Raw genomic sequence first — 27,443 nt, 5'->3', positions numbered from 1 at the left:
TGTAATTTGCTAAGTGTTTTGGGACTGACTCTTCAGGACAGAATGGTACAATTTACGTGTAGGCTGGTATATTATAACTGTGAGAATCTAATACTGATGGTATTTGCTATCGCTACCAGGTTCTTTATTAGCTTCATCCATATTTGCACTGCACCGTTACATTGCAGTGTGTTTTGCAGTGTGCTAGATAAAAGCGACTGGTCCAAATGAGCACAAATTAGAAAAGCAAAAGACAGTAGGAGGTTACAAATGAAGGCAGAGATTTATCTATGATTCTCCATAGTCATTCCGTATTTATATTAAATCATAAATACTGATTTTGCTGACATAGTCAAAGCCACCTTGGAGGATTTTGATGATGGGTAAAATAAGCAGGAATTATGTATCTTAGTCTCCTAGGCTACTTTAGAAAACTCAGCAAAAGTCTGTGATTAACGTTTAACATAAATGTGGAATGGCTGTTTAGAGTTATTCACATCAATAGGCTGTAGATATGGTTGTTACAAGTTATTTAAAGAAAAATCACTGATTAAAAATTCAAAGATACAGATGAAATGAGAGGAGGACATGAAGCCCCGCACCATTGTTGGTGTAACAGTTTTATGAACTAGTTCTGAAGAAATGGTCTATCACAGGTTAAGGCTTTTTCAAGCTTGCTTGAATTCAGCCTTGAGTTGTATAATGCTCTCATGAGTTAAGGTATTTTACTGAAGCATTTCAAGATTGTTCACAGTTGTCTTGAAAATGAACATTAATAATAGAGCTGGAGAATAATTAAAAGTCAAATATAACTGTGAAGAGTGTTTCCATATGAGACGAGAACCTGACTTCTCATGGGGTCTAAGAGGCGCTATATCATGGAAGCGTGGCAAGGATAGGCACCAAGATCTCCCTGACATGAGGTAGCACATGGTCAGCTCCATGCTGGCCAGCCTTTCTGCACCTTGACTTTTTTTGCAAGCCCCAGACTGTCCACGAGCACATCCGTAAGGATGCACTGGTGGTGCACAGTCCCTGTGTGCTTGTGCTTTGGACATGCAATTTCAGAACTCTCTCTGAGAGCCAAAACCAATGAAGATGGATGTCGGTGTACCCACAGTTTAGTTGTTATCTGCTACTAATATTTAGAATAGTATAGAAGCATGGAGAACAGAAGATCCCCTTTAAACGAAGCCAACACAAGACTTCTCTGTACACTGTAAGAACTAGTCTGTGCCATGTCTGTAGTTGCATACTTTTCCCCTAGCTCACAGCCCTTATCGCTAAGACCATAATCCTGTTATTTAGGCTAAACATACCTCTCCTCCAGCCTGTTATTTCAAGTTAGTCTCTGCAACCCTAAGCAGTTAGATCTGCTGGGATGTCCCTTCCTAAGTACTTGAAATGCTAGGGAGTTTTTCCTCATGTTTTTAAGACTAATTTTGTAAGAATTATGATACCCTTATGCACTCGTGCCTGTCCATTTATTTTTTTATCCTGTTTTCCTTTCCATCTTCATGTCTTTTGAACTCATTCGACAATTTTAATAATTGGAAAACTAAGTGGGTACCTAGAACTGCTTGAAGGAGGCAGGTAGACATCAGTCAATCTCTATGCCAAACAGAAAGCTACAGCTTCAGCATCTCTGTTTTGTTTGGCTTGCCAGCTGTCCAAATAACAGGTGTGTACCTACAGGCCATCCAGCCCGTGCTTGGTGCAGGACCAGCCCTGGCATGAATTGCCTCCTAGTGAGGCTGCAGGTCAGTAACCTGGGGAGCTGAGATTGCTCGGAGGTATTTCATGGCTGTGAGAGAAAGTCAGGATATTGAAAGAGGCCTTAAGGTACAAGGGGTTGAGGACAATAAGACATCACCCTATGAAAAACAGGCTTTTGTTGTTACACTGCTAACAAATTGCTTGTTCACAGGAGATAGTAAAGTACTACCTTTGCTAAGTAAAAGAATTAAATTATTCTTTAAGGAGATGTATAGAACATTAAAATTCCATCATTTTAGTCAGTCCTCTATCCTAATCCAATGTGAAAAAAAAAAAAAAAGAAACTTCATTACACAAATTCACAAAATATCAGCATCTTTAGATCTCAAGAATCTGTAAGAAAGAGATGGCAAGAAGCTAACTCAGAAAAGTAAATCTGTTTCCTTTGATGTCTGGCCAGCTGGCACTATCCCAAATTGTGCAAGTGCTTTTTCCACTGTCTTTTCCACAAATTGTTAATTTGTCTGAAGTTCTGGTGTAATTCCAATTCTATTAAAGCAAGTTATTGTAAACTCTGCTTTTAAAAGAGAGATGGAGGCAGAGAGAGAAATGCAACTTTCAATAGAAAATACTCAGTTGTTTTTCCAATGTCTCTCACCTTTACTTTTAAAGTTTTGGGGAAAATCATGAAATATCTACCATATGTTTTCCTATTACTAAAAAGTAAGCTATGAATAGTACCTGTCATGATTCTGACTAGATGGCAAAAAAGACGTTTAAAATGGTAAACTATGAACTCCTTGGAAGATGTAGCTGAGCATCTTTAGAGAGTAATTACATTTTATAATGATGGGCCCCTTCTGTGGCTTCTAATTTTTTCAGTCACCCTGAAATTGCAATATTAAATAAATGTGATGAGAAGTATACCTGGTTGGTTTAGTTTATGTGCAGTAATGAGGTTTAAATGTAATTGTCTTTGAATTTTCTTAGCGTTTTCCTAAGGTTGTTTTCTAGGTTTATTTTTATCCATAACTGAAAATGTCTGCTATAAAAACATTTTTGGTTGCAGAGAGGCAATTATGTGCTTACCTACTAATATGCTGATAAAACCTAATCTTTGGCTGAGTGGAAATAATTAATTTAGTATATCACCTGTTTTCTCTCTATTCACAGAGCTATAGTATCTAATATATGCATGTAACTTTGCAAGTACAGTTTGAATGTCTGAAGTAGTAAAAGATGGCTTCAGAACTTACTGCAAAGCCTGTATTTCACCAGCAATGTCAAAAATAGAAATTAACTTTTTTTTTTTTTTTTAATAAAAAATAATGTTTGCCTTAGTGGCAAACAGTAATTCATCTACAAATGCAACTTCATATAACACTGACATTTCACCAAAATTCAGCATCAGATGCCTTCTTTTTTCGGGTGAAGCAATCTGCCAAATCCAAATTGGATGGCAGTTTTGCAAATGAAGTGCAGACTTTTTATGAGTCTTCACCCTAGTTGTTTCTCCATCTTTTTCATGTATTAATTAGCTTCTCATGTGGAAATGTATAAGTATTTCAGTACTCGAGGTGCATATACTATTCATGTAGAAGGATGTACATAGTTGAGATGGAAGGAATCAGCGTGAATTACTCTGGATAGATTCATAGAAGCAGTTATGAGAACTAAGTATATTTCATCCCATTCCCACAAAAATAGTTCAATGGAAATCTTCCCTCTGAGTTCAGATGGCTTTGAATTCAGCCATAAGCACTAAAAATAACAAGCTTTTTCAAGAGCAGAGAAACTAGTGAAGCTTTGTACCTGGTGCCCCCAGCACCATACCTTTGCAATAATTTGGCATTTCTTGTTCCCATCACCTATTGCAACACCTACATTTTACCTCTGCAGTCCTTTTTCTCCCAGGATCTTTCCTAATCACCCCGCAAGTCTCCTCCATATCTCTTAATTAGCAGAGAGGAGGTGGGCTGATTTTGCTGAGGCTGTTTCTGAGCTACATGCATGCTGACTGGCCCAGTCAGTGAGCCAGGGGGAATTATATGACTGCTGACCTCACATTTTTACTTAATGAGGCACTAATTTAGATAGCTCTCCCCTTGTCTAGTCGCTGCTTCTCGTGAAACTTGTAGGAATGAAATCAAGTTTGACGTCTCTACATCTCTGTCAGATGCGTTGAATAATGAGGACTGGTTCACACATTGATACAATGAAGCAGCATGATGCATATCTCATTCTTATGAAAAAAAAAAAAGGAGCTAAAATAAATGAGAACATTTCTAGGATGTTATCAAAGGTTCAGTTATAAACACCATATACGAAGAACCTCTGCAACTGCTGTGTCCTGTTTGTATATATTAGGCTGCTGCTTGTAAATATTCACCTTTACCTGGTGAATCCTTTTGATTATGCTTGCATAAAAGTATACAATCTTTTGTCTTGAATGGCCCAGCATGAAGGAATGTCTTATGTTTCTGCAATTAGTTTTTTATCTGCAGAATTAGTTGGTTTTCATCATCGTCAAATATGTCGGTGATATAGTCTTCCTCAGTTACTCAGTAGAGGCTGTTGTCAGAATTAATTTGGACTTTTGACCGTGGGAGAGCCTGAAAAATGGGTAAGATTTATGACTATGCCTCTGCCTGCAGAGGAGAGTTCCTTGGTGGCCTTGGGCTTTCCAGTGTTGAGCTTGTTGAGGGTCTCAGGAGTCCCAGCGGCACTCAGGACACAAGGAGCCTCCTCAGCCAGGCATTTGTATGTGCTTCAGCATTCCAGGGAATAGGACCCATATTCCCACTGCCCAGCCTTGCTCCCCTTTCCTGAGAGGCTTTGCAATCCTATTTTCCAGCAGAGGTACATAACTTGTAAAGGGAATAGGCCCAGGACTGGGGGTCTGCATGTCTGTCAGGGGCTACGTGGTTGCCAGCATTTTGTCCTGAGCCAGGTCACGCGTCATTAAAACTTCCAGACCTTACTGACAGGCGTCAGCAAGGTCTCATTAGTGTAAACCTTGTGCAGGTAAAACCAAGTTGAGGCCTGCTTTCTTTCTTTGTTTAGCTCCTGTTCTGTTAGGTAACCCTAATGCACATATTACAAGCATTTTGCAAGGCAAGCTGTGCAGCAGGATGCTGTGAGGTTCTCTGTTTATTTACTGATTTATTTCCCTGGGGACTCGCAGTAAATAAACATGGATTTAAATTTTTTTATCTCTGGGTGAGTGGCTCACATCGACCTCAGGTTGTTGGAGTGTGATTCCTGTCTGCTGGCAGGGTGTGTGAGGTGGGCTATGGTTCCTAGGGAGGCAATGTACCCTGTCACAGCTGGAGAATTTGTTTGTGGTTTCAGCAGAAAAATTAAACTTGAATAAGCACTGAGTGTGAGCAAACTTACTGCCTGAAGAGGTGCTCATTGCTTGCTGCAGGTGAAGCATGCTTATGGATAAAGTCTGGTGTTGGTTAAGCAAAGGCATTAGTCGTTGTGCTGTGAGCAGCTTCCTATGTTTGAACCATGGATAAAATAAAGAAATAAAAAAGAGCTCAGAATAAAAACCAAATCTGACCCAAAAGGTATGGAATGAGGCCCACTACACATTTGCATACTACAAAGAAGGACTAATTTATGCAAAGAAAGAGAGGGGGAATGAAGTACTGTGTTTTCTGTACTGCAGTATGGGTGTTTTTTTCAGATACCCCAGTGATACTGGGTAGGATTTTTGAATGCAATAGGAATTTGTTATCCTTTAAAGTTAGACTTCATCCTCTGTTCTGGCAGTAAATTACTTAAACTGTGGAAATTAGAAACTGTTTGGCATATAAGGATTAGAGAGAACCTTCAGGCGGACTTGAAGGAGTGTCCCTAGGCAAACCTGTGCTGCTGTCAGCTGATGCAGTTCCAAGATACTAGAGAGCTAACCTGTGGAAAAGCCAGTAACAGCTTTTGCTGGCTGTGATCTGACCTTGCTCCTTGCAAGGGGTGGACATATGCCAGCACTAGGGAAATGACAGGGCTGAGATGAAGCAGAGCAGCATGGGGGACTGCGATTGTTCTGATCTTCCATGCTCATGGATCACCTAAGCTTATCTATAAGTGTTCTTCACCTGCAGCAAGCAATGATCTTCCTGTGCATTAATTCAAGAGGGTCAGTGGACTCAAGTGTCCCCCAGTCCAGCGCCCCAGGGGTGTACCTCCATGGCATTGGTCCTTCCTTGGGTCCTTCTCCTGCAAGAACAGCTATTTATGATTGCTTAAAGAAGTAATGAAATGGCCCCAGCTTCCCATGCTGCTCAGCTGGAGCAGCAGGAGCAGGCAGAAGATCAGAGGCTCTGTCACAAAGTTCCCTTAAGGGTGAAGTCCCTTGAGGCTGACAGGGCTTTTGACGAGTTTCTTTTTGTTTGCGTAAAATAGCTTCTCGCAAACACCAACAGCATCGGGAAAGGAGGACACCAATGATAACATCACAATATTCACCAGGATCTTGGATGGTCTGCTGGATGGCTACGACAACCGACTGCGCCCCGGACTGGGAGGTAGGATAATGCATTCACTGAGTGCAGTCCCTGTTTATGTGGGAGCATCATCAACATGAAACATGATGCCCTCCTGAAGGGGTACCTGCTCTCTGCACAGACCTTGACAAGGGAGTTCTGTTTCATTAGCTAAATGAAGTCCAGAAAGTAGATTTGTCCCCTGGCAAGTGAGGCACAATGCAAAGGTCATTGAAATTCATCTTCAGTCATTTGAGGTCATCTCAGGTTGGATTAGGAGAGCACATGTGACTCATTTTTTCTGCAATTGAATACAGGTTGGGTTTTTTTCCTTTCTGATCCTCCCTAAAGTGAGTGAGACAGGGTGCTAGTGGGTTGCAGCAAGGTTCCCTTACTGGTCAGCGTGAACAAAATTATGACAGTGACAAAAATCTCTGTTAAAAACAGATTCCCAAACCATCCATTTTTAGACAGCTACAGCAAATCTGTATTGATATGTCATTTTGATAACCTCTACAGCAGCTATTTTAAAACCATAACGTGAATAGTTGCTTGCCATTCTAACCTTGTTGAGCCCTCCTCCAGCTCTCTATCCTCCAGATTTCTCTCATCTTCTACCCATGTGTAAACCATCTGTTATGTTTCTTCCTGGCCCTTTTTTTAATCTGGCTACCCCCACCCCTTCCTCTTGTGAGACCAACACATTGCTTTCATCCCTTTCTCTCCTTCTCCTCTCACTTTACACAGACGTGCTTGAAAATAGGGCTTGGTGCTCCTCTCTTATGTAACGAACTTCTGAAATTTCTGCCCTTAAATTAAATTAGTCCTGGATTTGAAAAGATGCCAGAAGGACTTAGAGTTTTGAGGGTAAAATTAATTTCACCTAACTTTGGACATCTATAATATAGATGTCTGAAATTGGTCAGATCATGCAAGCCAGTGGATGTGAAGAGGCCTTTGCAAGATACATGTCACCTCATCCTGTAGTTGGTATTGAATGTGAGCCGGCAGTGTGCACTCACAGCCCACAAGGCTAATTGCATCCTGCATCTAAAGAAGTGTGGCCAGCAGGTCAAGGGAGATGATTCTGCCCCTCTACTTTGCTCTGATGAGACCCCACCTGGAGTACTGTATCCAGTTCTGGGCCTCCCCACATAAGGATATGGACTTGATAGGGTGGGTTGCATGGTTTAGTTGATTAGGTGGTGTTGGATGATGGGTTGGACACAATGATCTTGAAGGTCTCTTCCAAACTGGTCTGGTCTGGTCTGGTCTGGTCTGGTCTGGTCTATTCTATTCTATTCTATTCTATTCTATTCTATTCTATTCTATTCTATGTTGGAGCTAAGTCCAGAGGAGGGCCAGGAAGATGACCAAGTCACTGGAGCACTGCTCCTGCGAGGACAGGCTGAGAGAGTTTGGGTTGTTCAGACTGGAGAAGAGTAGGCTCCAGGTAGTCCTTGCAGTGGCCTTACAGTATTTAAAGAGGAGCCTACAGGAAAGATAAGAAGGGACTTTTTATAAGGGAGTGCAGTGGTAGGGTGAAGGATAACCATTTTAAACTGGAAGAGGGTAGATTTAGATTAGATCTTGTTAAGAAATTTATTGTGTGGGTGGTGAGGCATGGGACTGGGTTTTCCAGAGAAGTTGTAGACGCCTCCTCCCTGAGGGAGGTCAGGTCAGACTGGAGCTTTTTGAGCTACCTGATCTAGTGGACAGTGGCCCTGCCCATGGTAGGAGGTTTGGAACTAGATCTTTTAAGGTTCCTTTCAACCCAAACCAGTCTGATATTCTTTGATCTATCATCAAAAGCTCTTAGTTAAAGGAACTGCACTTTTGAAGGGTTTGTTTGCTGCATATAAGAAGGGGTCCTGGACTCCCCAAGGTCGATAACTGCATTTGATCAGGCATAAAATTCCCCCTCAAACATCTTAATTTCATGCTTTTGGTGATTTTTGAGTGATTCAGAAGTGCATCACAAGCAAGTACTTGCATCTTAAAGCAATTACTAATGCAGAGCCTATCTTTATTACAGAGAGAATTACTCAGGTGAAAACAGACATCTATGTTACAAGTTTTGGTCCCGTGTCAGACACAGAAATGGTAAGTTACAGCACATGGCTGCCAACTCCATTGTATTTACTTTGCTGAAGTCATTCTTGGAACCATCTCTTCTATTCAGATCTTGCAATACTTTGACTATGTCTTTGTGCCAGGAATACACCATTGATGTTTTTTTCCGACAAAGCTGGAAAGATGAAAGGCTGCGATTCAAAGGACCTATGCAACGCCTTCCTCTTAACAACCTTCTTGCCAGCAAGATTTGGACCCCGGACACCTTTTTTCACAATGGCAAGAAGTCTATTGCTCACAACATGACAACCCCAAACAAACTTCTGCGCCTGGAGGATGATGGCACTCTGCTGTACACCATGAGGTAACAACTAAGGTCAATTTCTTCTGAAGTTGATTCCCAGCTACTTCTGCAAATACTTACAGGGAATGTCAATTCCCCCACTCATAGTAAAGCCAGACAACCAGTCTTGCACACACATTTATGTGAATATCAAGAAAAAATGGAAAACATAATTGCTGCCTACAAGTAACCCATTAATTTGTAGCTTCTGAATACTGCTAGTGCTTAAATATTTCCTTTGATTAAATGGAAGGCATATTCTCAACAGATTTGATGATTCAGTCCAGCTTTTTTTATGAAGATCTATTCTCTCTTACTGTTTGTATTTGCAGCTGCAGTGCTGCTTGCAGGAGAACAGTCTCCAAGGCCAGAAACCGATATCTTGTTCTGGGGCAGTACATCTCAAACCCTTGGAGCTTTTATTATTATTTTTTCAATTCCACTAATAGTTCTAAAAGGCAAATCATGGTGAGGATAAATGAAAGTATGGTGAAGCTGCTTTAGTGACGACTTTCCTGCCACATTATATTGGCAGAGAAGCAAATTGGTGTCTCAAGCTTTATCATTGCATAACCTAGATATAGGATACAATATCTGTGATGTTAGAGGATTGTCTGAAATTCTCAGGCCAAATCCTACATCAGTGTATAGCAATTTGCTCATTGAAAGTAATTAGCCTGTATTAATTAAGATTGCCAACAGAGTTTTCTTCAAGAGTGTAGTCATACGGACAACACTTGAAAAAAGGTATGAAAAGAAAAGCCAGCCAAGCAGCAAAGTGTTAGTCTGAGCTTTCCATATATGAACCCAGAGCCTGAGACCCAAGAAAGTGCACAGGAGATTGAAGTTCAGTGCTGAGATGCCCAGGTTTTCAGCAGGCAGTCCCCAAAAAAGGGAGGGCGGAGCTGAGCTCCCACCAGCACCCTGTCCTGCTGCAGGGTGCCACACATTGGGATGGTGAACCCTGAGCTTGCTCTCAGGGCCCAGTGACTAAGACTTGCTGGGGCTCAGGAGGGTTACAGTTTTGTATGCAGGCACATGGAGCTTCCCACATTTTATTTCAGTTGGGTTTGACCTGTTTTATTTATTTATTTAGGCCCTAGCTTTAAATCTTTTCTGAAGAGATTTAAGACAATTAAGGTACCTAAGTTCCTACAGCTTCAGACCACCACCGCTGTAATGCACTAGTGCTACAAAGACTTGGACGTGAAATTGGTTATGTTTAAAAGAAAGAGAGGGGGAAACCCCAGCTGATTTTCTCCTCTGCTGTATGTATTGCTGTTCTTACTAGCCCCAAGTTAGTGGTCTCTTCAGTAATAAGCTAAAACAATGTGAGGATACACGTACACACTTAAATGAACGAAAGTCAGAGTAACTTTCTGAGAAACTTATTTTTACAGAAATGTTTGTAATGCCAACCTTAAAACCCATCTCAGTGCTGCAGCCGCTACACCACTACCACTACAGAGACTGCTGCAGAGGCAGTTCTTGATTGTCTCTGTAAATTACTGGTATAAGTAAAGTCCAGATCAGGTTCAGTACCTATTCATAAAGCAATGAACTGAGCCACCTGAGGTAGCAGAAAGAAACTTGAGTAAGCAAGACCTAGGTGAGCTCATCACTGAATCCGAGTTACTCTGTGCAGGTGCTTCTGCTGTGACCATAGCAGAGTAATGTCACATGAGATGCCACAAGGTATATTGAGAAAAACACAATGCCCTGTGAAGCATATGCAGCTGGAGAAAAATGTGGGTCTGACACAGACTTTCTCATCATCCCACTCAGTTCCTTTTCCCCTGGTTTTCACAGGGAGAAAGCTCTTTTGGGTTTGATATTTTTTTTGTAGGCTAACCTAAAAACCATGCAACATAACTTTTTTTTTTTTTGGGGTAGAGTATTGTGTGTGGGTGTGCATGTGTGTGGAAATAAATTCCCACTAACTGTGGTGTATGTGATAAGAAATGGAGCGCAAAGCTTTTTAAAGAGCTTGCCTTCCACTAGTGCAAATAATAACTTTAAAAATAAGTGTCTGTCCTATTCTGTTTAAGCATGAGTCAGAAGACTGCTTTTGTAACATGTATACAATACTTTACGGATAGGAGGTTTTTGTGGTGGGCATTTCAGCAGTGTGAGTGATTCTCTGGCTCTAGGTGGCTTGAGGATCTCATTCTGACCAGAACAAGGGTGGCTGTGACATGCAGATAGCACCTTCAGCTGTCTTTGCATGTCCTGACAAAGGTAACAGCTGAGCAGTGCTACCTAGGATAGCTTTCTGTGATAAAATAGGCAGCACTGGGCTTTGTGAGGGGAGAGAAGCTTGTCTCAGAGGTGCAGTAGTTGAAGCTACTGCATCTTAGCTGGGGCTTGGACCACATCTCTGTCAGGCTTACTCATTTCTCAAGATCTGTGGATACAACCCTCTGTTAGCTCTGCATTCCCCTCGTTTCCAAGGAGGAATTGTGAGCTTCCCAGACTGTACGTAGGAGTAATCCGTGTGGGGAGGATTGGACCCTCTGTCATTGACGGAGATGCTTGAATTGCTTTTGCAACCTCGCAGCTGGCTGCCTAAATGAAGAGGAGGGAAGCAGATGAGCCGATGCTGACCTTCCATCTTATTTGACTTCCAAATCTACCAAGTATGATCAGCTGAGCAAACTTCCAGCTTTAGCACTTGTCAGTACATACATTTTCATGATACATGTGTTTGCTCATAAAGAAAAATGTGTCCTCTGCATATTGCATTTGGTAATATGTTGTCTAGGTCGGAAGCTGATAGGATATATGTTGCTAGGGAAATCTGATAAATGGGCTTCTATATACGTGTAGTATTTAAACCCTTCTGCATGAATACAGGAACACAACATGCTCTTTAGACAGATTTCATAGGCAGCAGCATTCTCTGCAGGGAATGATTTAGTACTTCTGGTTGTCTTTCATTTGGTAGGTCCTATTTGTTTTATTTTGCTGGTGTGGTTTATGAATTATATGCCGTGCAATTGGGTGTTGCAAAATCTGTTTCTGCCCCTAGAGGGGAGTATTGTCCACATCTCCACTTGTAAATTAGTTGTCGGGTTTTTTTGGAGCATCCTTCATATTTCACTAATCAGTATAGACAATAGCTTTGTAAATGGAGGCAAAATTTCAGTTCCTCCCATTAAGAAACTTACAAGTTATTTATCTTAGCTGAGAAATAAATGTTGTAAAATGCATAAAATTTGTTCATTCCATGAAACTATTCTGAAAATTGGTGACAGTAATTCAAGCAACTTTTTCAGGATAAAAAGAGAACCAACATATCTCACTGAGCTGCATTTTTTCACTCAGTGGGAACTTGGTATAAAGACAGAAGCTCTGACAAATTTTACTGTAGAGTGCCAGGAAAAAAGCTGAGAAGAAGCAGGAAATTGTGTGAAGTAAAGCATGCTCACTAGAGCTAAACTTTTGGACCATAAATTAACTTTTTGCCAGCAGCTCATAGGCATTTTTAAACATGATTTTCTATTTCTGTGATCAGCTTGTAGACATTGAAAATATTTCTGTTGTCACAAAGGCTAGGCTCCTTAAAACCCCCTTTGCCTGTCATTTTGAAAGGACTCCAAACCCCTTTTGCTAGCACTAGGACATGGTGCTGTAATTGGGGATTTTAAATATGACTTGATCATGTATCTGAAGAGTTTACAAACAGATTTTTCCCATGTTGTGGTAACTGAAGTTTGCCAGAGATCCTGAGAGTTTTTAGTTTAATCTGTCCCATGAATTTGCAAATGCATAATTTATCGGCTGCAGACTGCAGACATTTGTCAGTAAGGTGTTAAGAAACTCCAACATTTATAGTACAGCCCTGAAATAGTCGTCTTAACTGCTCCTGCTATTTAAAATTCAGTGATGTGTAGGGTGGCTGTCCACTTGATGGCAGCATAGCCACGCTCTGCTGTAGCCAACACACGGCTTAGCTAGGCTGAAAATACAGTTTCTTACATTAGCACTGAGCGTTAAAATTGTACGTGCAAGCATACACACGTCCTGGATGCATGTTAGCACAAAGTCTGCTCTTCCGTGAAGCGCTTGATTAGCAAGCTAACCATTTTATGCTGTAGAGCTATCGATTATAAAACCAGTTGGCTGGAAGATGTGGTGCTGCTTTGAAGACTTCAATTGGGAAAGCCAGGTTTGTTTGCTTGGGGATTTGTTAATGGAAAATTACTCAGTGGAAAATGTGTGGGTCCTCAAGCACTGACTTTGCCAGAAGCCTTTCCAGGTGCGGATTTGCTTGTGTGGCCCTGAGCAAATGGCCAGCAAATCTATGCTTTTAAATGAAACCTTGGTTTTCAGTCAGCCAGCTGTCTGGATGGGAACGTTTCTGTTCAGTTGGAATATGTTGTTCCTATTTCAAAGGGAATATTTCATTTATACGTCCATTTATATTTATGGAAAGGGATCTGCCAATGCTTTTGGGTATTGTATAAACATTACAAAACAAATTAGGAGCTATCAAGCCATACAAATATTCATTTCCTTTTCATGTGCTAGACTTGCTGTCCTTTTCTTTCATATTCAAACTTCAAACTGCCAGAAGCAGGAATAAAAAAAAATAATTTCTTCACATCGGGCTGGGTCTTGCAGAGTGATGAAAAACTGCCATGGTGACAAGGACTCTCAGCTGCTTTTCTTCAGTTCAGATTTTGACAGAGCAAGAGAAAATAGGGATATATGAAGTTAAGGGTCCTTCCCTGAGGCCAGCAGCAGAATTCTTGTTTTAACACCAAGCCTATTGGTTCTTGTCTCTCTCCTTTGAATGCACATTGCCCTACTTCTCAAAAGCTGTCCTTCAAGGAACTGAGATTTGTTGGTTTGAAAAATCCACATCTGGAGATACCCACAGGGAGAGAAAGGCGTCAGAGGAGACTGGTATAATACATTCAAAATGGGCAGTTACGACCTGCCCAAATATAGTCCCTATGTAGAGTATGTGACAATAGCCTATTCTGCTGGTACTAAAAGTGGGCAGAGCCCTGCAGAGATTTCCATCACAAAGAGAAGAACTCGCACAGCAAGAACAGAATTGATTAAAAGATGAAACTTAGACCTGAACCAGCCTGTCCTTGGATGAGGGAGGTGCTTGCCCAGACTTTGAGGGGTCACAAAAAAGGCCCAGCTTTAGTTCTGGGTCTGCACCAGGCACAGGGGAAAATCCATCTTTCCCTTGGGAGATAGTTGGTACAATTTCTGACAGATTCCCTTGTGCTCTCCCAGCTATGTAGGGATGAACTGAGGGGGATGACCTGATGTCTTGAGTGTGCATGGAGGGGATGGAGCAACTGAACAGAAACCAGAGCAAAGCAGTACCTTGATGGGTAACCCACAAAGCACCCCCAGGAAAACACCACTGCATTGGTGACTGTCTTTGCCATACCTGCAGTAGGTTCCCAGCATCTGCAGCTGGAGGATTCAGAAGTGCCTGGTAGATTCTGAAGAACTGTTATGGCTATGCTATCTCTGTTTATTACTATGGGAGAATAGCATTACAGTGAACTCTAGTAATTTCACTTACTCTGAAATTAAAATCTTCATCTGCCTAATTGGAAATGCTATCTCCTGAAGTACCTTCATGTTTGTGATGAAACACCAGACTGTCAATGAGTAATCTAAAATATGCTGTGGTGGAGTGCACCAGGGCAGAATAGGTGGGCTTCACCTCAGCTAATTTTCTTCATCTGTAATGTTGAGGCTGCAGTTAAGCCTCTGGGCTCAGAATTGCTCCCTGTGCAGGGAAGAGAATTTCTTAAAGAGTTAGATGCCTGCATTATTCCCGATGTCTACTTTATTATGAAAGATACTTGTTATCTATCCATTCACACTTTAGGGGGTTCCTGGTGGTTGTTGTTTTTTTATAGCAGCAGAAAGAGGAGCATAGGCTAACTGCTGTTACAATTAATGTCTGTTTAGTCACATGAATCCTATTCTACTTACTTACTTCCATTGGTGTTTCTCACCCTCATACTCATGTAGCCTGGGGATGGGTAGTGTGGCAGATGCCTAAAACTGTGGGATGTTCTGGCCAGCAACTGGTCCTGTAGATGTGCTGTGAAGGACTGCACATTTTCCTTTCCATGCAACTTAAAGCCCAAGATTGTGCAAGCACAGCACATGTGAACACGTTTAAACTAGCTTCAGTCCTCTAATTTTGTCTAGATGCACATAGGAGGAAATGTAGTGTACCTTAGTAGGAGCTTAAGAAACCCCAATAAATTTCATTCTTCCCTTTGCCTGTTTAGATGAAAAGTTTGTAGAATGTTGGTGAGGAAAGGGGGGATCTAGTGAGGGATGCCAGAGGCCACCTGGCTGCTGATGTGCATCAGTTACCTGTGGCTAAGTCAGGAGCAGGGGGTTGGAAGATGTATTTGAAGGCTTACGTGAGACAGGATTTTGCAAGAAATAACAGTGGAAGGGTTTTGGGGAACAGTATACTTGGTGATGGTCACTCAGGGATAACTAGAAGGTACTGCAGATGGGGTGTAGATACCTGAAGTAGTCAGAAAGTAAAAGCATGTGTGTGAGGAGGGCTTAGGGAAGCTGGAGAGTGGCTCCAACCTACTTCAGAAAAGAAGACAGGGGGGCCTGGTCTAAGATGATTCAGAAACATCTGATCAGATGAGCATACTATGGTGGAGTGAGAAATTAAACCTTGAATCATGTTATACCACAGTTTCCCTGTAGGAAACCCTGGAGGCTGGACTAGATAACCTTTAAATGTCCCTTCCAGCCTAAACCAGTCTAGGAATCTATGAACTTCTTGGTAATTTGACTTTCTCCAAAGGCTTCATCACATCAAATCAAAATACCAATATATTCAGCTCAAAAGCTATATATAGGGCATGGGTAGGGATAATCTTCATTGTCCCATTGCATTCCTTTCTGCTTGAGTTCTTCAGCCTTTTGATAGGAAAGTGTGGCGTGATAATGCAGATAGGAAAAATACACATGGCTTGTCATTTAACAAGTAGTCCACTGGCTGTGCCTGTTTCTGGTCTTTTGTCTATTCTGTTCTGTTGAAGTCTTAAGACATTGCCTTTGGACATGTCAGTTTCTTCCTCAGAGATCATACTATGTTAGCATATCTTACACTGGTATTCATCATGACTTACTCCATTTCATACTGTTAAATAAAATTTCCTGAAACCACATACACAGATTTATAGCTTACAGTCATGTTTATATCATTCAAAAAAAATTCCAAACTGTTATTTCTATCTGGTTGCTCTAAATCATGAAGCAAGTAATTTCTACCAGGCTCAATCTAAAATCCCGAGGTTATTTCCATTATATGCACTATGTCCAGTATGAAAACTTAGGAAGAATTTCTGCAAACAAAGCTCGTTTCCCTTTACATAATCTTGTCAGAATTTGGGCCAGGAAACTTTGGGACCAGAAGGGATGATAAAACCCTGGATTATTTTAATGTCTCAGTCACGCTTCCTAAGGTTGCATCATTGCTCCACTTCAGTAGCTGATGCACTAATATGTACTGTCTATGTAAAAACAAAAACAAACTATGTTTTGACTTGGAAATTCAGCTAAGATAAAAGAAAATTAGCAAAACCTCCTCAGTCAAAATAGTAAATACCTAATATGTTTTTGGCTGTGCATCTTAGAATATCAGTTACACAATTTCAGCATCAGTTAAATTTCATCAACGGTGTCTAGGTTTGCTCATTCCAGTGGTAGAATATGTATCTCACTCATTCTACCTGCTTTTGCTTTTCTGTCTAATCTGAATGTGTCACCAAGCTGACCTGTTGCTGATGTGTGAGTGCAGCTGCATCACCACTGTTTGCATGGAAAGGCACAGGGGTGCGTGTCATGGGGGAAATGCACCTCACTGATAGGGATCTCCCATCCACCTGTGTAGGGGAAATCTTAGTGGAAAGAAGGAACCAAGTACATCATTGAACATAATTTAGCATGGGGATCGTCAAATGTCACTAGGAGATTTGGTGCTTCTTTATCTCAGGTTGCATTATGGCAAGCAAGTGCTCATGCTGTAACAGATGCTAGTGCTGGGAATGTTACAAATAGTAACTAGTAAACTGAGGCCTGTTTAATGGCTGCTGATGGTGTGAAAGAGCTGATGGAATAGAAGACTCTTCAAAGCAACAGGCATCCAGAGCCTGCCCCTTTACCTGGCGCTTCACAGCAATATTAAACAGAAGTGCATAGCATTTCAGAATCAAGACAAAAAAACCAAAAAAAAGATAATAATGTCCTGATTGGGTAGCTAAACAAGCTCCTCCATGTACCAAGTGGGATGCATACAAATAGGTGTGTGCACATGTTTCTCTGTGAATGCATGCGTGGTCAAATCATTTGGTGCATCCCATGCATACATCTTTCACACACAGGCATGGAGGAGCATTTGAGTTACAAAAGAATAGGAGATTTCGATGAGACATGACCTGAGAGGTGGACATGGAAATATGAGGTGAATAAGAAGAGGCTGGTATTAAATGCAAGTGGCTGAAAAGAAACTGTGTTGAGATGTTTCGGAGCTCTAGTTCATTTGTTTGAACTATGTAAAATTGCTGAGGATTTTAGCTCTGTATTTAGGGTTGCCAGATCAAGCTCCTACTTCCCCTCCCATGTCTGTGCATCTGAGTCTAGACGTGAGAGAGGCCCAATAGGCAATACTACCCATTCAGTCCTTATTACTTTCTAGTTCCAGCTCATTTTTCTCTCTAGAAAACACTGCATGTAATTTTGTGCCTGTCCATACAAACATAAATGTGTGTGAACAGGGAGGAATAAGATGGCTATGCCGCCACATAACCATTACTCATGGGGAAATGTGTCCCATACTGGCAGCAGAAGTGGAGGAAGAAAGCCCCATTGACCATCTAGAAAACCTGCACTGATCAGATTGTCTAGCCGGTGGTATCAAAAACTGGAGAACAGGTGCAATGTGCTGTGTCCAGTGACAGTCTTTAGCCTCCAGTACCTAGGGTGCCTGCAGAAGCTTTCTGTTCCCCCTTCCCCTTATGTACTTGAGGTTTCTCCCATTGAAAACAAGGACTGGATGACCACCTGTGTGGTTTAGGTGGCACTAAGCATTGCTGTCTCCAGCTAGTTCTGCCAGTAGCTGGGCCTGGCCTCACTTGAGAGCCAAAGAGAAACGCGTAGTATAGTCTTACACATCACTTCAAGAACAAAGGGCCCTGCTGATGAGGAGATTGTGGTCAAAACATGCAGCATGTGCAGAATCAGGGAAATGTGTGGCATGATGTAATTAAATGAAGACTGGTTGAGGTGGTGTCTCTCATTTTATCTGCATCAAAAACTTAATCAGCTTCTCAGCATTGCTAGTATTAGTTATATTTTTATTTAATTCAAGAATTCAGTAAAAACAGAAGCTGCTGCAGAAGAGATTTGAAGTCCCTCCTCTTGGGATGTCAAGGAGAATTCTTCATGGAGACCAGAGAAAACTTGGAGAGCTTCAGTGAAACCATCAAGCAGATGGGCGTGATACTGTGCTGTAGCATTCAGTGCAGCATAGCCACGTTGGTCTAAGGTTTCTTTAGGAAAGTAAGGTTTGTTGGCAGAGAACCTAAAGGAGATGACTGGCAGGCTTGTTTTTTAACTTAAACTAGTTAGCCTGATAAAAACCAGAGTTTCTTCCAGCAAGATTTACCTTCTTTATGGACTCCATTAGACACTTTGCATGGCAAGGATGGATAAGTGCAAATCCAGTGGTCCATCCATTGTTTGTATCCATATTAAAGAAATAGAATGAAAGGTATTACCCCTGTTGTAAACATTTACCGGGAGCTAGAAATGTGATTCTTTCTATAACCCCGCAAATCCCTATCAAAGATCAGATAATTTAACTGTTCTGTTGGTTGTGTCATTGCCTTTCTCCATTCTTCCTGTATCTATGACGGACTGAATTTAGGGAGTAGAACCTCAAGCAATGTTCAGCTGATAGAAGGAAATGTTTTAGCTCTTGTGGGCCACAAACCTTGGGAGCAAACTGCAGCTGTGTAGAGAGAAAAAAGCATTTAGCTGATTACCAACGGCCATTGTGACTCAGGGAAGCCACACAACGAACTGAGAATAAGAGCTGGTAAACATTGCAAATAGAGTCTTTTGTCTTCTCTCTGAACTTAGATAAGAGATGTGTGATCGTTTGTCTTTTGTCTAACACCCGTCTGAGCCTTGCCAAGGGATGTGTGTTCCCTGGCATTTTCTCAGCAGCCAATCATGAGTTGCACGGACACATCTAGTAACCACTCAAAGTTGCTTTTGATTATGTTAGCCTATATAAAGAAAAGACTTTGTACAATAAAGTAGACACTTTGCTTGCATCAAGCGTTGTCCCATCTCTCAATTGCGGTATATCTAGATGCTGAACAACCCCCCTGCCCCTACCTAGGAGTGTGCTCTGGGAGTGCCAAAGTACTTCACATGCAGGGAGGTCATTCCTATAGTAGCACAGCTTTTGAGATCAGTCCTGTCCACTGCAGATCATTTCACGATAACCTAGTCTTCATTACAGTTAATCTAGGTAATTCAAGTCTTGTTTTCTCACTTCAATATAAGCTACACTAAGGATTTGGTTTGCTTAAAATGCAAGATTTGCTGTCAAGTACACCATGTGTCTGAATTATGCACTCACAGCTCACAAAAATGTCAGTAACTGGAGGTCCTTGGTCTTCTGAGGTCCTTTCCTTGTGGCATTTTAAAAACACGTGTTGATGTCATAGAAAGATAACACATCTCAGCATCATAAGAAAGTTGGGAAAGGGTAGTAATCTTGGCAGAGTAGTTATGAACGAAAAATAGGGTATGACAAATTTCTGCACATGACTTCACTTCAGCTCCTAGCTTTAATTTCTGTTCTGTGTTAACTTTGTATGGTGAATTCCAAGGAAATGAGTGTACAAACAGTGTTAATAATAAGCATCAGTAAACTGCCTTCACACCCCAGATAAACATGCAGAACAAGGCTCCGAGTCTGTATTTTAGCCTCTTATCCAACACAGTGATGGAGATTCATAAGCAAGGCAACATCTGAGTTTATGAAAACATACCCTTCTCTGCCCATGTGGTAGTTTAGGCTGGGTGCCTTTAAACCATGACAGCCCCTGAGCCAGGTGGCAGTCATCCAGCCAGGCACGGCTTTCAGGGTATGACTTACCATAGATACTGTGACCGATTGTGTATCTACATTGTAACACTTGGTAACCCCCTAGCACCACCATCAACAATTTATTAGAGCTGTATGGGAAGTGCTTCAGAACCATGAAAGGAGGGGTGTGTGTGTATGTCTGTGTGTGTATACATGCTCATATAAGCACACATTACATTTTCTTAAGGAATACAGGATGGCATCAGTTCCCTGGGCTAGGCTACACATTTGCTATGTTGGGGCCTGAAACAAACCTTCCTTTAAAATCCTTTGAAAGAAATAACAGTTTGGTTATACAAGTGTTCTCAAGACATGGTGGGAGAACAGGTGAATAGTTGTGTTCTGAGACAAGACTAAATGTGTTTCCACAAACCTACCAATGTGTTCATATTTAAAAAAACCCAACCATCTAAACCAGCAACTGTCCATAAATCCCTTGCCTGCATGAGTGTGTACTGGAGATGCCACAAGGGCACAAGTTTTTGAGTTACCTTCTGAGAATTTCCATCTGTAGGAGCCAGCCAGCCAGCCCCTTTGAGTGGGTTGCAGCTTGTGTGAGGCTGTATCCACTTAACTCTTTTTTTTTAGCATATTGTGAAAATGTTGAGATAAATTTGAGATGAGTTTCAAGTAAACATTTTTCCTTTTGTAAAGAAAAATTGGTGATGACTTGCGTTGTGCTGAGAAAGAGACTTAGGGTTGGCTCGAGCCCTGTAGCAGGTATTGGGTGCCAGCACAGGTAGGGCCAAAGCAGAGCATTAAAATATTCCCTTTAATCAGGGCAAAGGGAAATGCACAGAAATAAACAACTAAGAGCTGGTTTGGTGATTAGGGCAAACAGACAGAAGAGCTTCCTATCTCTCTTGGTCCCAGTACCTCAGTGCTGACAAAACTTTCCTTGTGCCCCCTTCATCAATAACTCTTGTTATTCAACACTTACACTGAGTTAACTTCTCCCAGAAGCCACTAGTGATGCTGCCTTTCAGCTCCCCTCTCCTAAAGCTCTTTGTTTTAATGTGCAAGCACATTAAAGCTAGGACCTGATAAGAAAATGTTTCCATGCCTGTCTGTTGGCTCCCCAGGCAGCTGACTGCCCTCACCTCCCACCTGGCAGCTGCAGATAATACTTTGCAAAATGTTTTCTGCACTTCCAGGGTAGCAGAGAAACAACAACTTTGCTCTGCCTCCCAGCTTTTTTCCCATTTACAGGAGCAGATGCTATGTGCATTGAGAGAAATCAAAGGAACATCCGGAAGATCCCTGCAGTGCTGTAAAACAGGTTCTTGTGGGACAGGGTATCTTGTGCCTTAGGGACTTCTGCCAAGGGAATCCCACCTCTCCTAGAATCACATTCAAAGAAGATGCTTGGCTCCCAAATATTTACATTTGTTTCTTTGCTACATCCTTGACTTTAACACCTCCTTCTCCTCCTGCATCATCATACTTAATTCTCCAGTGGAAATGGTAGAAGACTTTGGAGTGAAAAAGTTTTACTGCTTGAATTGTCTTTTTCTTAGATGGGTCCTCCTGTATGTGTCTATTTTGTGGAACTAGAACATCAGTAATCACTTTGTATTCTTAGAATAAATGCTGTACATAATGAAGATTTGCTGAAACTTTCATGTACAATTATGGATGGTAAGTGAAATCATTTGCAGAACTAACTTTTTTTTTGAGATAGTTAAGGTGTGCTGTAGCATTTTGTTGGTTGATTAACATTTGGATAGCAGTGTGAAGTATTTAGAGCTTTATGAATGAGAAATTTTGTTGTTAATAAATCAGCAGCTGTAGCCGGGGTTTGTTACATATTTTGTGTGAATACCAGCCCCATTGAAGTCAAGGAGAGTTTTACCATTGACTACAATAAAATCAGAGTTTCATCCTCCCATTTTAACAGCCATTTACAATCTTGTCAAAAACTCTGTTTGAGTGAAACTAATCCCATAGGGCTTTTATTAAGACAAAATCATGGTGGAGGAGGGAAGCTTTTAAATGCTTTTATTGGAAGGAATTGCAATTTTGAGCAATGCCTGTGCTGTGATAGAAGAATCCTAGTTTGGAGACTGTAGCTCAGATAGCTGTGCTACAGTGAGCACAGAAAGCTTGTTCTGGAGTGACCATATTAAAAGGATTAGGCAAAAGCTGTTTCATATATGCATGCCAAGGTCTTCTTTCTCTTTTTTCAAGGAACGCAAACTGGGAGAAATTATGTTGTAATCAGCTGTGTAAACCAGAGTATGCAAAGGGTATGTAAGCTTTAACACAATGTGAAAAGCCAAAGTGTGCAAATATCACCCCAGGTTATATTTGAAGGAGCAAGCCAAAATATTAATTGCGTTGTGACTCCTGAAATGTGAATATTTGTACTCTGCACTTAGAAGGAAATCTGTATGCACTGACCCATGCTTCCAGCACCCAGAATGTAAAAGATGGCTGCTGTGCTGTTTTGGTTTTTTTCCCCCTCTTGTATTCACTTGGTTAATCCAGTCTCTCTGAACCAGGAGTCAGTTTAGTGACTGTAATGGAGAACATCTATGCTGAAATTCAGGATGATGACATTTATGTGTTGTATCAGAACCCACAGTCAAGTGCGCAGTTTGTGAGAGGTACCTAGGAGAGTGTTCACTGAGCATTTGAAAATTACTTAAATGACTCAACTACATACTTCCTAAGACCAGCATGTAACAAGGTATAGCTAGTTCATTTGTTGAAGATTGCCCGATTACGCGTGGCACAGGAAAAGGTAAGCAGCATGAGATATCATTGATAAGGAGCAAAAAGATCTTCTCCACTAAAAGAATTCATGTTAGTTAAAGGAAATGCTCTACCAAACCACATGTACAGGTTCACAGATTGCATTGGGTTGATAAAGCACACTCAAAGTTCATCTTGTCCAACCCCACTGCAGTGAGCAGGGACACCTCCAACTAGATCAGGATGCTCAGAGCCTCATCAAATTTGATCTCAAATGTCTCCAGGGATGGGGCCTCAACCACATCCCTGGGCAGCCTGTTCCAGTATTTTATCATTCTCATCGTAAAGAAAATTCCTCCTAATGTCCAACCTAAATTTTCCCTGCTCCAGTTTCAAACCATTTCCCCTTGTCCTATTGCCACAAGCCCTTCTAAACAGTCCTTCCCCAGCCTTCCTGGAGCCTTCTCCAGGGTAAACAGCCCCAATTCTTTCAGCTTGTCTTCACAGGAGAGGTGTTCCAGCCCTCTGATTATCATTGTGGCCGTCCTCTGGACCTGCTCCAGCAGGCCTATGTCTGTCTTGTGTTGGGGTTCCCTGAGCTGGACACAGAACTCCAAGTGAGGTCTCACCAGAGTAGAGTGGCAGAATTACCTCTCAGTCTGCTGGCCACTCTTATTTTGATGCAGCCCAGGATGTGATTGGCCCTGCAGCTATTAAACTCCATTCTCCCTACCCCTGGGTTAGACCCAGAAGACTGGACTAGGAACCACCCTTTTAAGGGGTATGCCACCTTTAGCTGGATGAGGAATTCAGAGATAGCACAGGAGTAGCCTTTGCGCCACTGGGTGCTTTGCAGCTTGTGAATTGGGTAGTGGCAGCAGGTGCCCTCCAGACATATGTGCTACCCATTCATTTAAGACAGGCAGAAATAGTTTCTGAAGGGACTCAACTTAAATTCCAATAGGTCAGTCTCTGTGGACCTCATCCCATTTCTCTTCCACGTTTACAGCTGAGGAATGCCTACAGCCTTCCTCATTACACACAAGGGTTATTTGCAGAGATGCAGGCAGCAAGAAGTAATTCATAGGACAATTCAGTGAAACAGAAGACCTTATTCATAATTCTGTAATGAATCTTCCTTTACTTCTGGATTTCACAGGTGCCATCTTGCTAAGATGGATATAGGAATCCCCTCCTTCAATGCTTACAGATGATAAGTATGTGTATTAAAATGCCAAACTGCAGCCTTTGAAAGAAACAACACACTTGCACTATTGGCAGACAAAGAGATAGGAGATGGATGGCCATAAAACACTTCAGTCTTTCTTATGGCACTTGAGGCAAGGTTTCTGAATCTATCAAGGAAATTAAATTTGTGATACTTAGTACAGAAAGTACAATGATGCACTGGAAGGATGGCAGCCTTGCTTTCAAGTACCCATTAGAGTTATTTTTATGAAAATGATGCAAGTTTTGGGCAGGGTGCTACTAGAACCAGCTTGTTAAATTCATCCACGTAGCACTCTCAGTGACTCTTTACTGGCTTTGGTGCCCAAGGACAGTCTCCACTTGCAGACAACTCTGTATTTTAGTGATTTAAAAATTTCTTTTATGAAAATGAACTCCAAGAATAGTTTTGCTGAAGGGCAGGTATCTCAGGCCTCAGTAGTTTCTATATTGTAGGAATCCTGTCTATTATTACTAAATGATACATTATCACTGTTCTAAATTGGATTATTTTTATACACTTTATATGGTATATGATCTTTACATTTTCTATTACTATTTGCAGTGTGCCTTTTTCCTCCCATTTCCCAACTTCATCTTCATTCCCAACTCATCTTCATTGGCTGGATGTTCGGAAGAAGTTCTTCACAGAAAGAGTGATTTGCCATTGGAATGGACTGCCCAGGGAGGTAGTGGAGTCACCATCACGGCAGGTGTTTAGGAAGAGATTGGATAGGGTGCTTAGTGCCATGGTTTAGTTGATTTGATAGTGTTGGATGATAGGTTGGACTCGATGATCTTGAAGGTCTTTTCCAACCTGGTCTGGTCTGGTCTGGTCTGGTCTGGTCTATTCTATTCTATTCTATTCTATTCTATTCTATTCTATTCTATTCTATTCTATTCTCTCTAGCCAATATAGCATTGCATTTCTGTGCATTTATTTTGCCATTTCCAGCTATTAGTAAAGCCCCAGAATTTCTGTGCATTGGCAGAGTGGAACCATTTCTCTCAATTTATTGTCCATGTAGCTGGAGCACCCTGGCAAGACATCATTGTTTTGTACTGAACTGAACTGGACTGGCTGAACACTGTGCTGTCTGTACATGGACAGTTTGCTACCCTTTATGATCCCTTTGGATATAAGTTCTTTTAACAAGAACACTCCCTTTAGTGTGCCAATATGAAGCAGTGACTGTATATCTAGCTGGGGAATGTGGCTACATGTGGCTGTGTGATAGTTGCATTCTGGTAGTAGGGTGTTGCAGATTTCTTTGCAGAGTTTTGCCCCCCATGCAATAGTTTGATAAGAAACCAGACTGCCCTCCAGTAGAGACCTCTATCAGCCCATCTGTATCACTGGGCAGTCTGTAGGACTTTGAGAGTCTGTGGTCTGGTGCTTCTGGGGTGGAATAGCGGCATAAACCTATAGCTATAAACTATACATAGCTATATATAGCTATATATATATAGCTATGGCTATAAGGGTATTGATAATGCAAAATGGGAATTGGATCCTTACTACCCTGAGAAAACCATCTCTATTATGCAAATATCAAAACGGCATATTCAAAACAGATTCTCATTGTGCTACATGCTGCATGTACTCAGAAAAGTAAGCTTTGTCTCTCTTGAGATATTGCATTGCTCAGAAATTTACTGCAGATTTTTCTTTGTATTTGGTTTGATCTATCAATCATGCAAAACACCCATGAGATATGTCTGCTTTTTTCTTCCCTACCCCTGTGCCCACTGTATCTCAAGAATTTCCATGTAGTGGCAGTGCAGTGCAAGACAGTATTGCTATCCCAGGCAATATGCTGGGGAAAATGACCCAGTTCATTTTTGTCCAGGCAATTCACAGTATGTTGAACTGAAATGGGCTGTCCCAATACCATGGGTTTTCCACAGAAACTAACTAGGCTATATAAAATAATACATATATGTAATTGACTTTATATATAAATGTATATATAGTTATAAATAGTTATATTATGTACTTCTATTTAGACATATTTATTCTAATGCATTTAAATGGTTACAGTTATTTATAAAGTCAATGCTACTTTGTGTCTGTAACAGTACTATCTATACTCAGGAGTCAAATCCCTAGTTGAGTATCTACAGAAAGCAGGTAAGTGTAAGGTACAAGGCAGAAGTTCCAGCGGAGGAGTGTCTTCATGTACTAGTGAAAAAGAATCTTTTTGGGAAAGAAGGATCTTATTGGAACAGCTTACATAAATGAAATAATTTCATGTATCTCAGAGTTACTAGATAAGACCTACACTGTGCATGTACCAGAGGTCCACTTGACTTATTTCACATTCAGTTTAACTGGGGGTTGCTTTGGTTTCAGTGGTGATTTGCAGGAAAAGCTTGGTTTTGTCAGCACTCCAGTATTGCAGTGAGAGGCCTAAAAGGGAAGGTGTTGAAAAATAATATCATGTGTTTCTTTTTCTTACTCCCCCCTCAGACTGACTATCTCTGCTGAATGTCCCATGCAGCTTGAAGATTTCCCCATGGATGCTCATGCTTGCCCATTAAAATTTGGAAGCTGTAAGTTCTCTTCTGAAATAAGAACTGGAAAAATCCATTGTTACCTGGCTTTTCATGTTCAGCCATGTCATGTGTGACTTGTTCAACTTTTCCACTCCCTCCCTTTAACATTGCTCATTAGCACCCCCAGTCTGCCACTCCAGCTGCTACCCTGCTGCTCACTTTCCATGAGTGTGCTTTATCTGGCACTACTGCTTTTGAGCTCATGCTTGCATGCTCCATGATAGACAGTGAGCTGATGGGTGAAATGTTGTATATATCCATGTCCAGTGTAATAGCCATGGTTAGATGGAGTAGTAGATGCGGATGACAGCTGCTAACTTGGGTTTACGTTTTTAGAAGAACAGAGCTTTCATTGGGCAGATCAGATTGATGTGCTGTTGTGGGATTTATGTGAATCAGGCTGCAGTGTAATATCTACATTGCATATATTAAGGGAGATCTAGAATATTAAAGAGAGGAGCAATCTTTCCATTTGGCTTTAATAAATCCAGTCCCATATCTTGTTACATGGTGTTGTGCACACATGTATTTGTATATATGCACACGTTGTTCTTAACTGTATGATGGATGATGATTTTTCCTCAGTTCGAAGCCTCTAATCCACCACACTGCTGTCTTGCCAGAGCTTACTTTAAAAATAACCTCAGGGGATCAGATGGTTATATTTAAATACAAAGCTCTTAATTACAATACAGATAAGGCTACTACAGTAGATATTTTTTATTTTGGTAATCAAATCAGAGGTTCCAGGTGTAATCAGTGTCTCTAAAGACTTTTGAAAATTACCAGGCAAGGCATTTTGCTAGTGCCCGAAGCTGCCTAACTTCAGCATTTTTCAATGTTTTTGCAGTCATATCAATTTAGAGTCACTAATCCTCGCAAGATTAAGCTTTGCCTTTATCATCTGTATCTGCCCTGGTTTAATACTGGCTATGCATTGTCTTCTAGTGATCATACTAAGAAGTAAAAACACTTTTTACAGTAACAATTACCAAATTACCAAATTTAAGATGAACTGATTTTGCTTCCCTCTTCCAATCTAGATAGACCAAATTTCATATGAATACCCACTACTATTTTACACGGTCACTGCAGGTTCAAGTGTGTCATTTGCTTCAGCAGCACTGATTTACAGCAAAGTCAGTATACGTCTGATGGTCTGTACACCTTTACACTCAACTGGAAA

The 27,443-nt window shown here is 41.2% G+C and overlaps 2 protein-coding genes across 2 annotated transcripts in view; one reads left to right on the top strand and one right to left on the bottom strand.

The window, feature by feature from the left end:
- Window positions 1–27,443, top strand: part of GABRA5 (gamma-aminobutyric acid type A receptor subunit alpha5) — a 57,469-nt gene that overhangs the window by 2,997 nt on the left and 27,029 nt on the right. Inside the window, exons 3-6 of the mRNA XM_009900156.2 lie at window positions 6,106–6,227; window positions 8,221–8,288; window positions 8,402–8,622; window positions 26,172–26,254. Coding sequence (XP_009898458.1) covers window positions 6,106–6,227; window positions 8,221–8,288; window positions 8,402–8,622; window positions 26,172–26,254 — 494 coding nt within the window. The remainder of the gene's footprint in view (window positions 1–6,105; window positions 6,228–8,220; window positions 8,289–8,401; window positions 8,623–26,171; window positions 26,255–27,443) is intronic.
- GABRB3 (gamma-aminobutyric acid type A receptor subunit beta3) overlaps window positions 1–27,443 on the bottom strand; it is a 233,671-nt gene that overhangs the window by 186,241 nt on the left and 19,987 nt on the right. The window lies entirely within an intron of this gene.

This window comes from Dryobates pubescens, chromosome 10 (assembly GCF_014839835.1).
Source record: "Dryobates pubescens isolate bDryPub1 chromosome 10, bDryPub1.pri, whole genome shotgun sequence".
Taxonomy (NCBI): Eukaryota; Metazoa; Chordata; class Aves; order Piciformes; family Picidae; genus Dryobates; species Dryobates pubescens.
The sequence above is the reverse complement of the archived record's forward strand: the minus strand, read 5'-3'. Positions and strand labels throughout refer to the sequence as shown.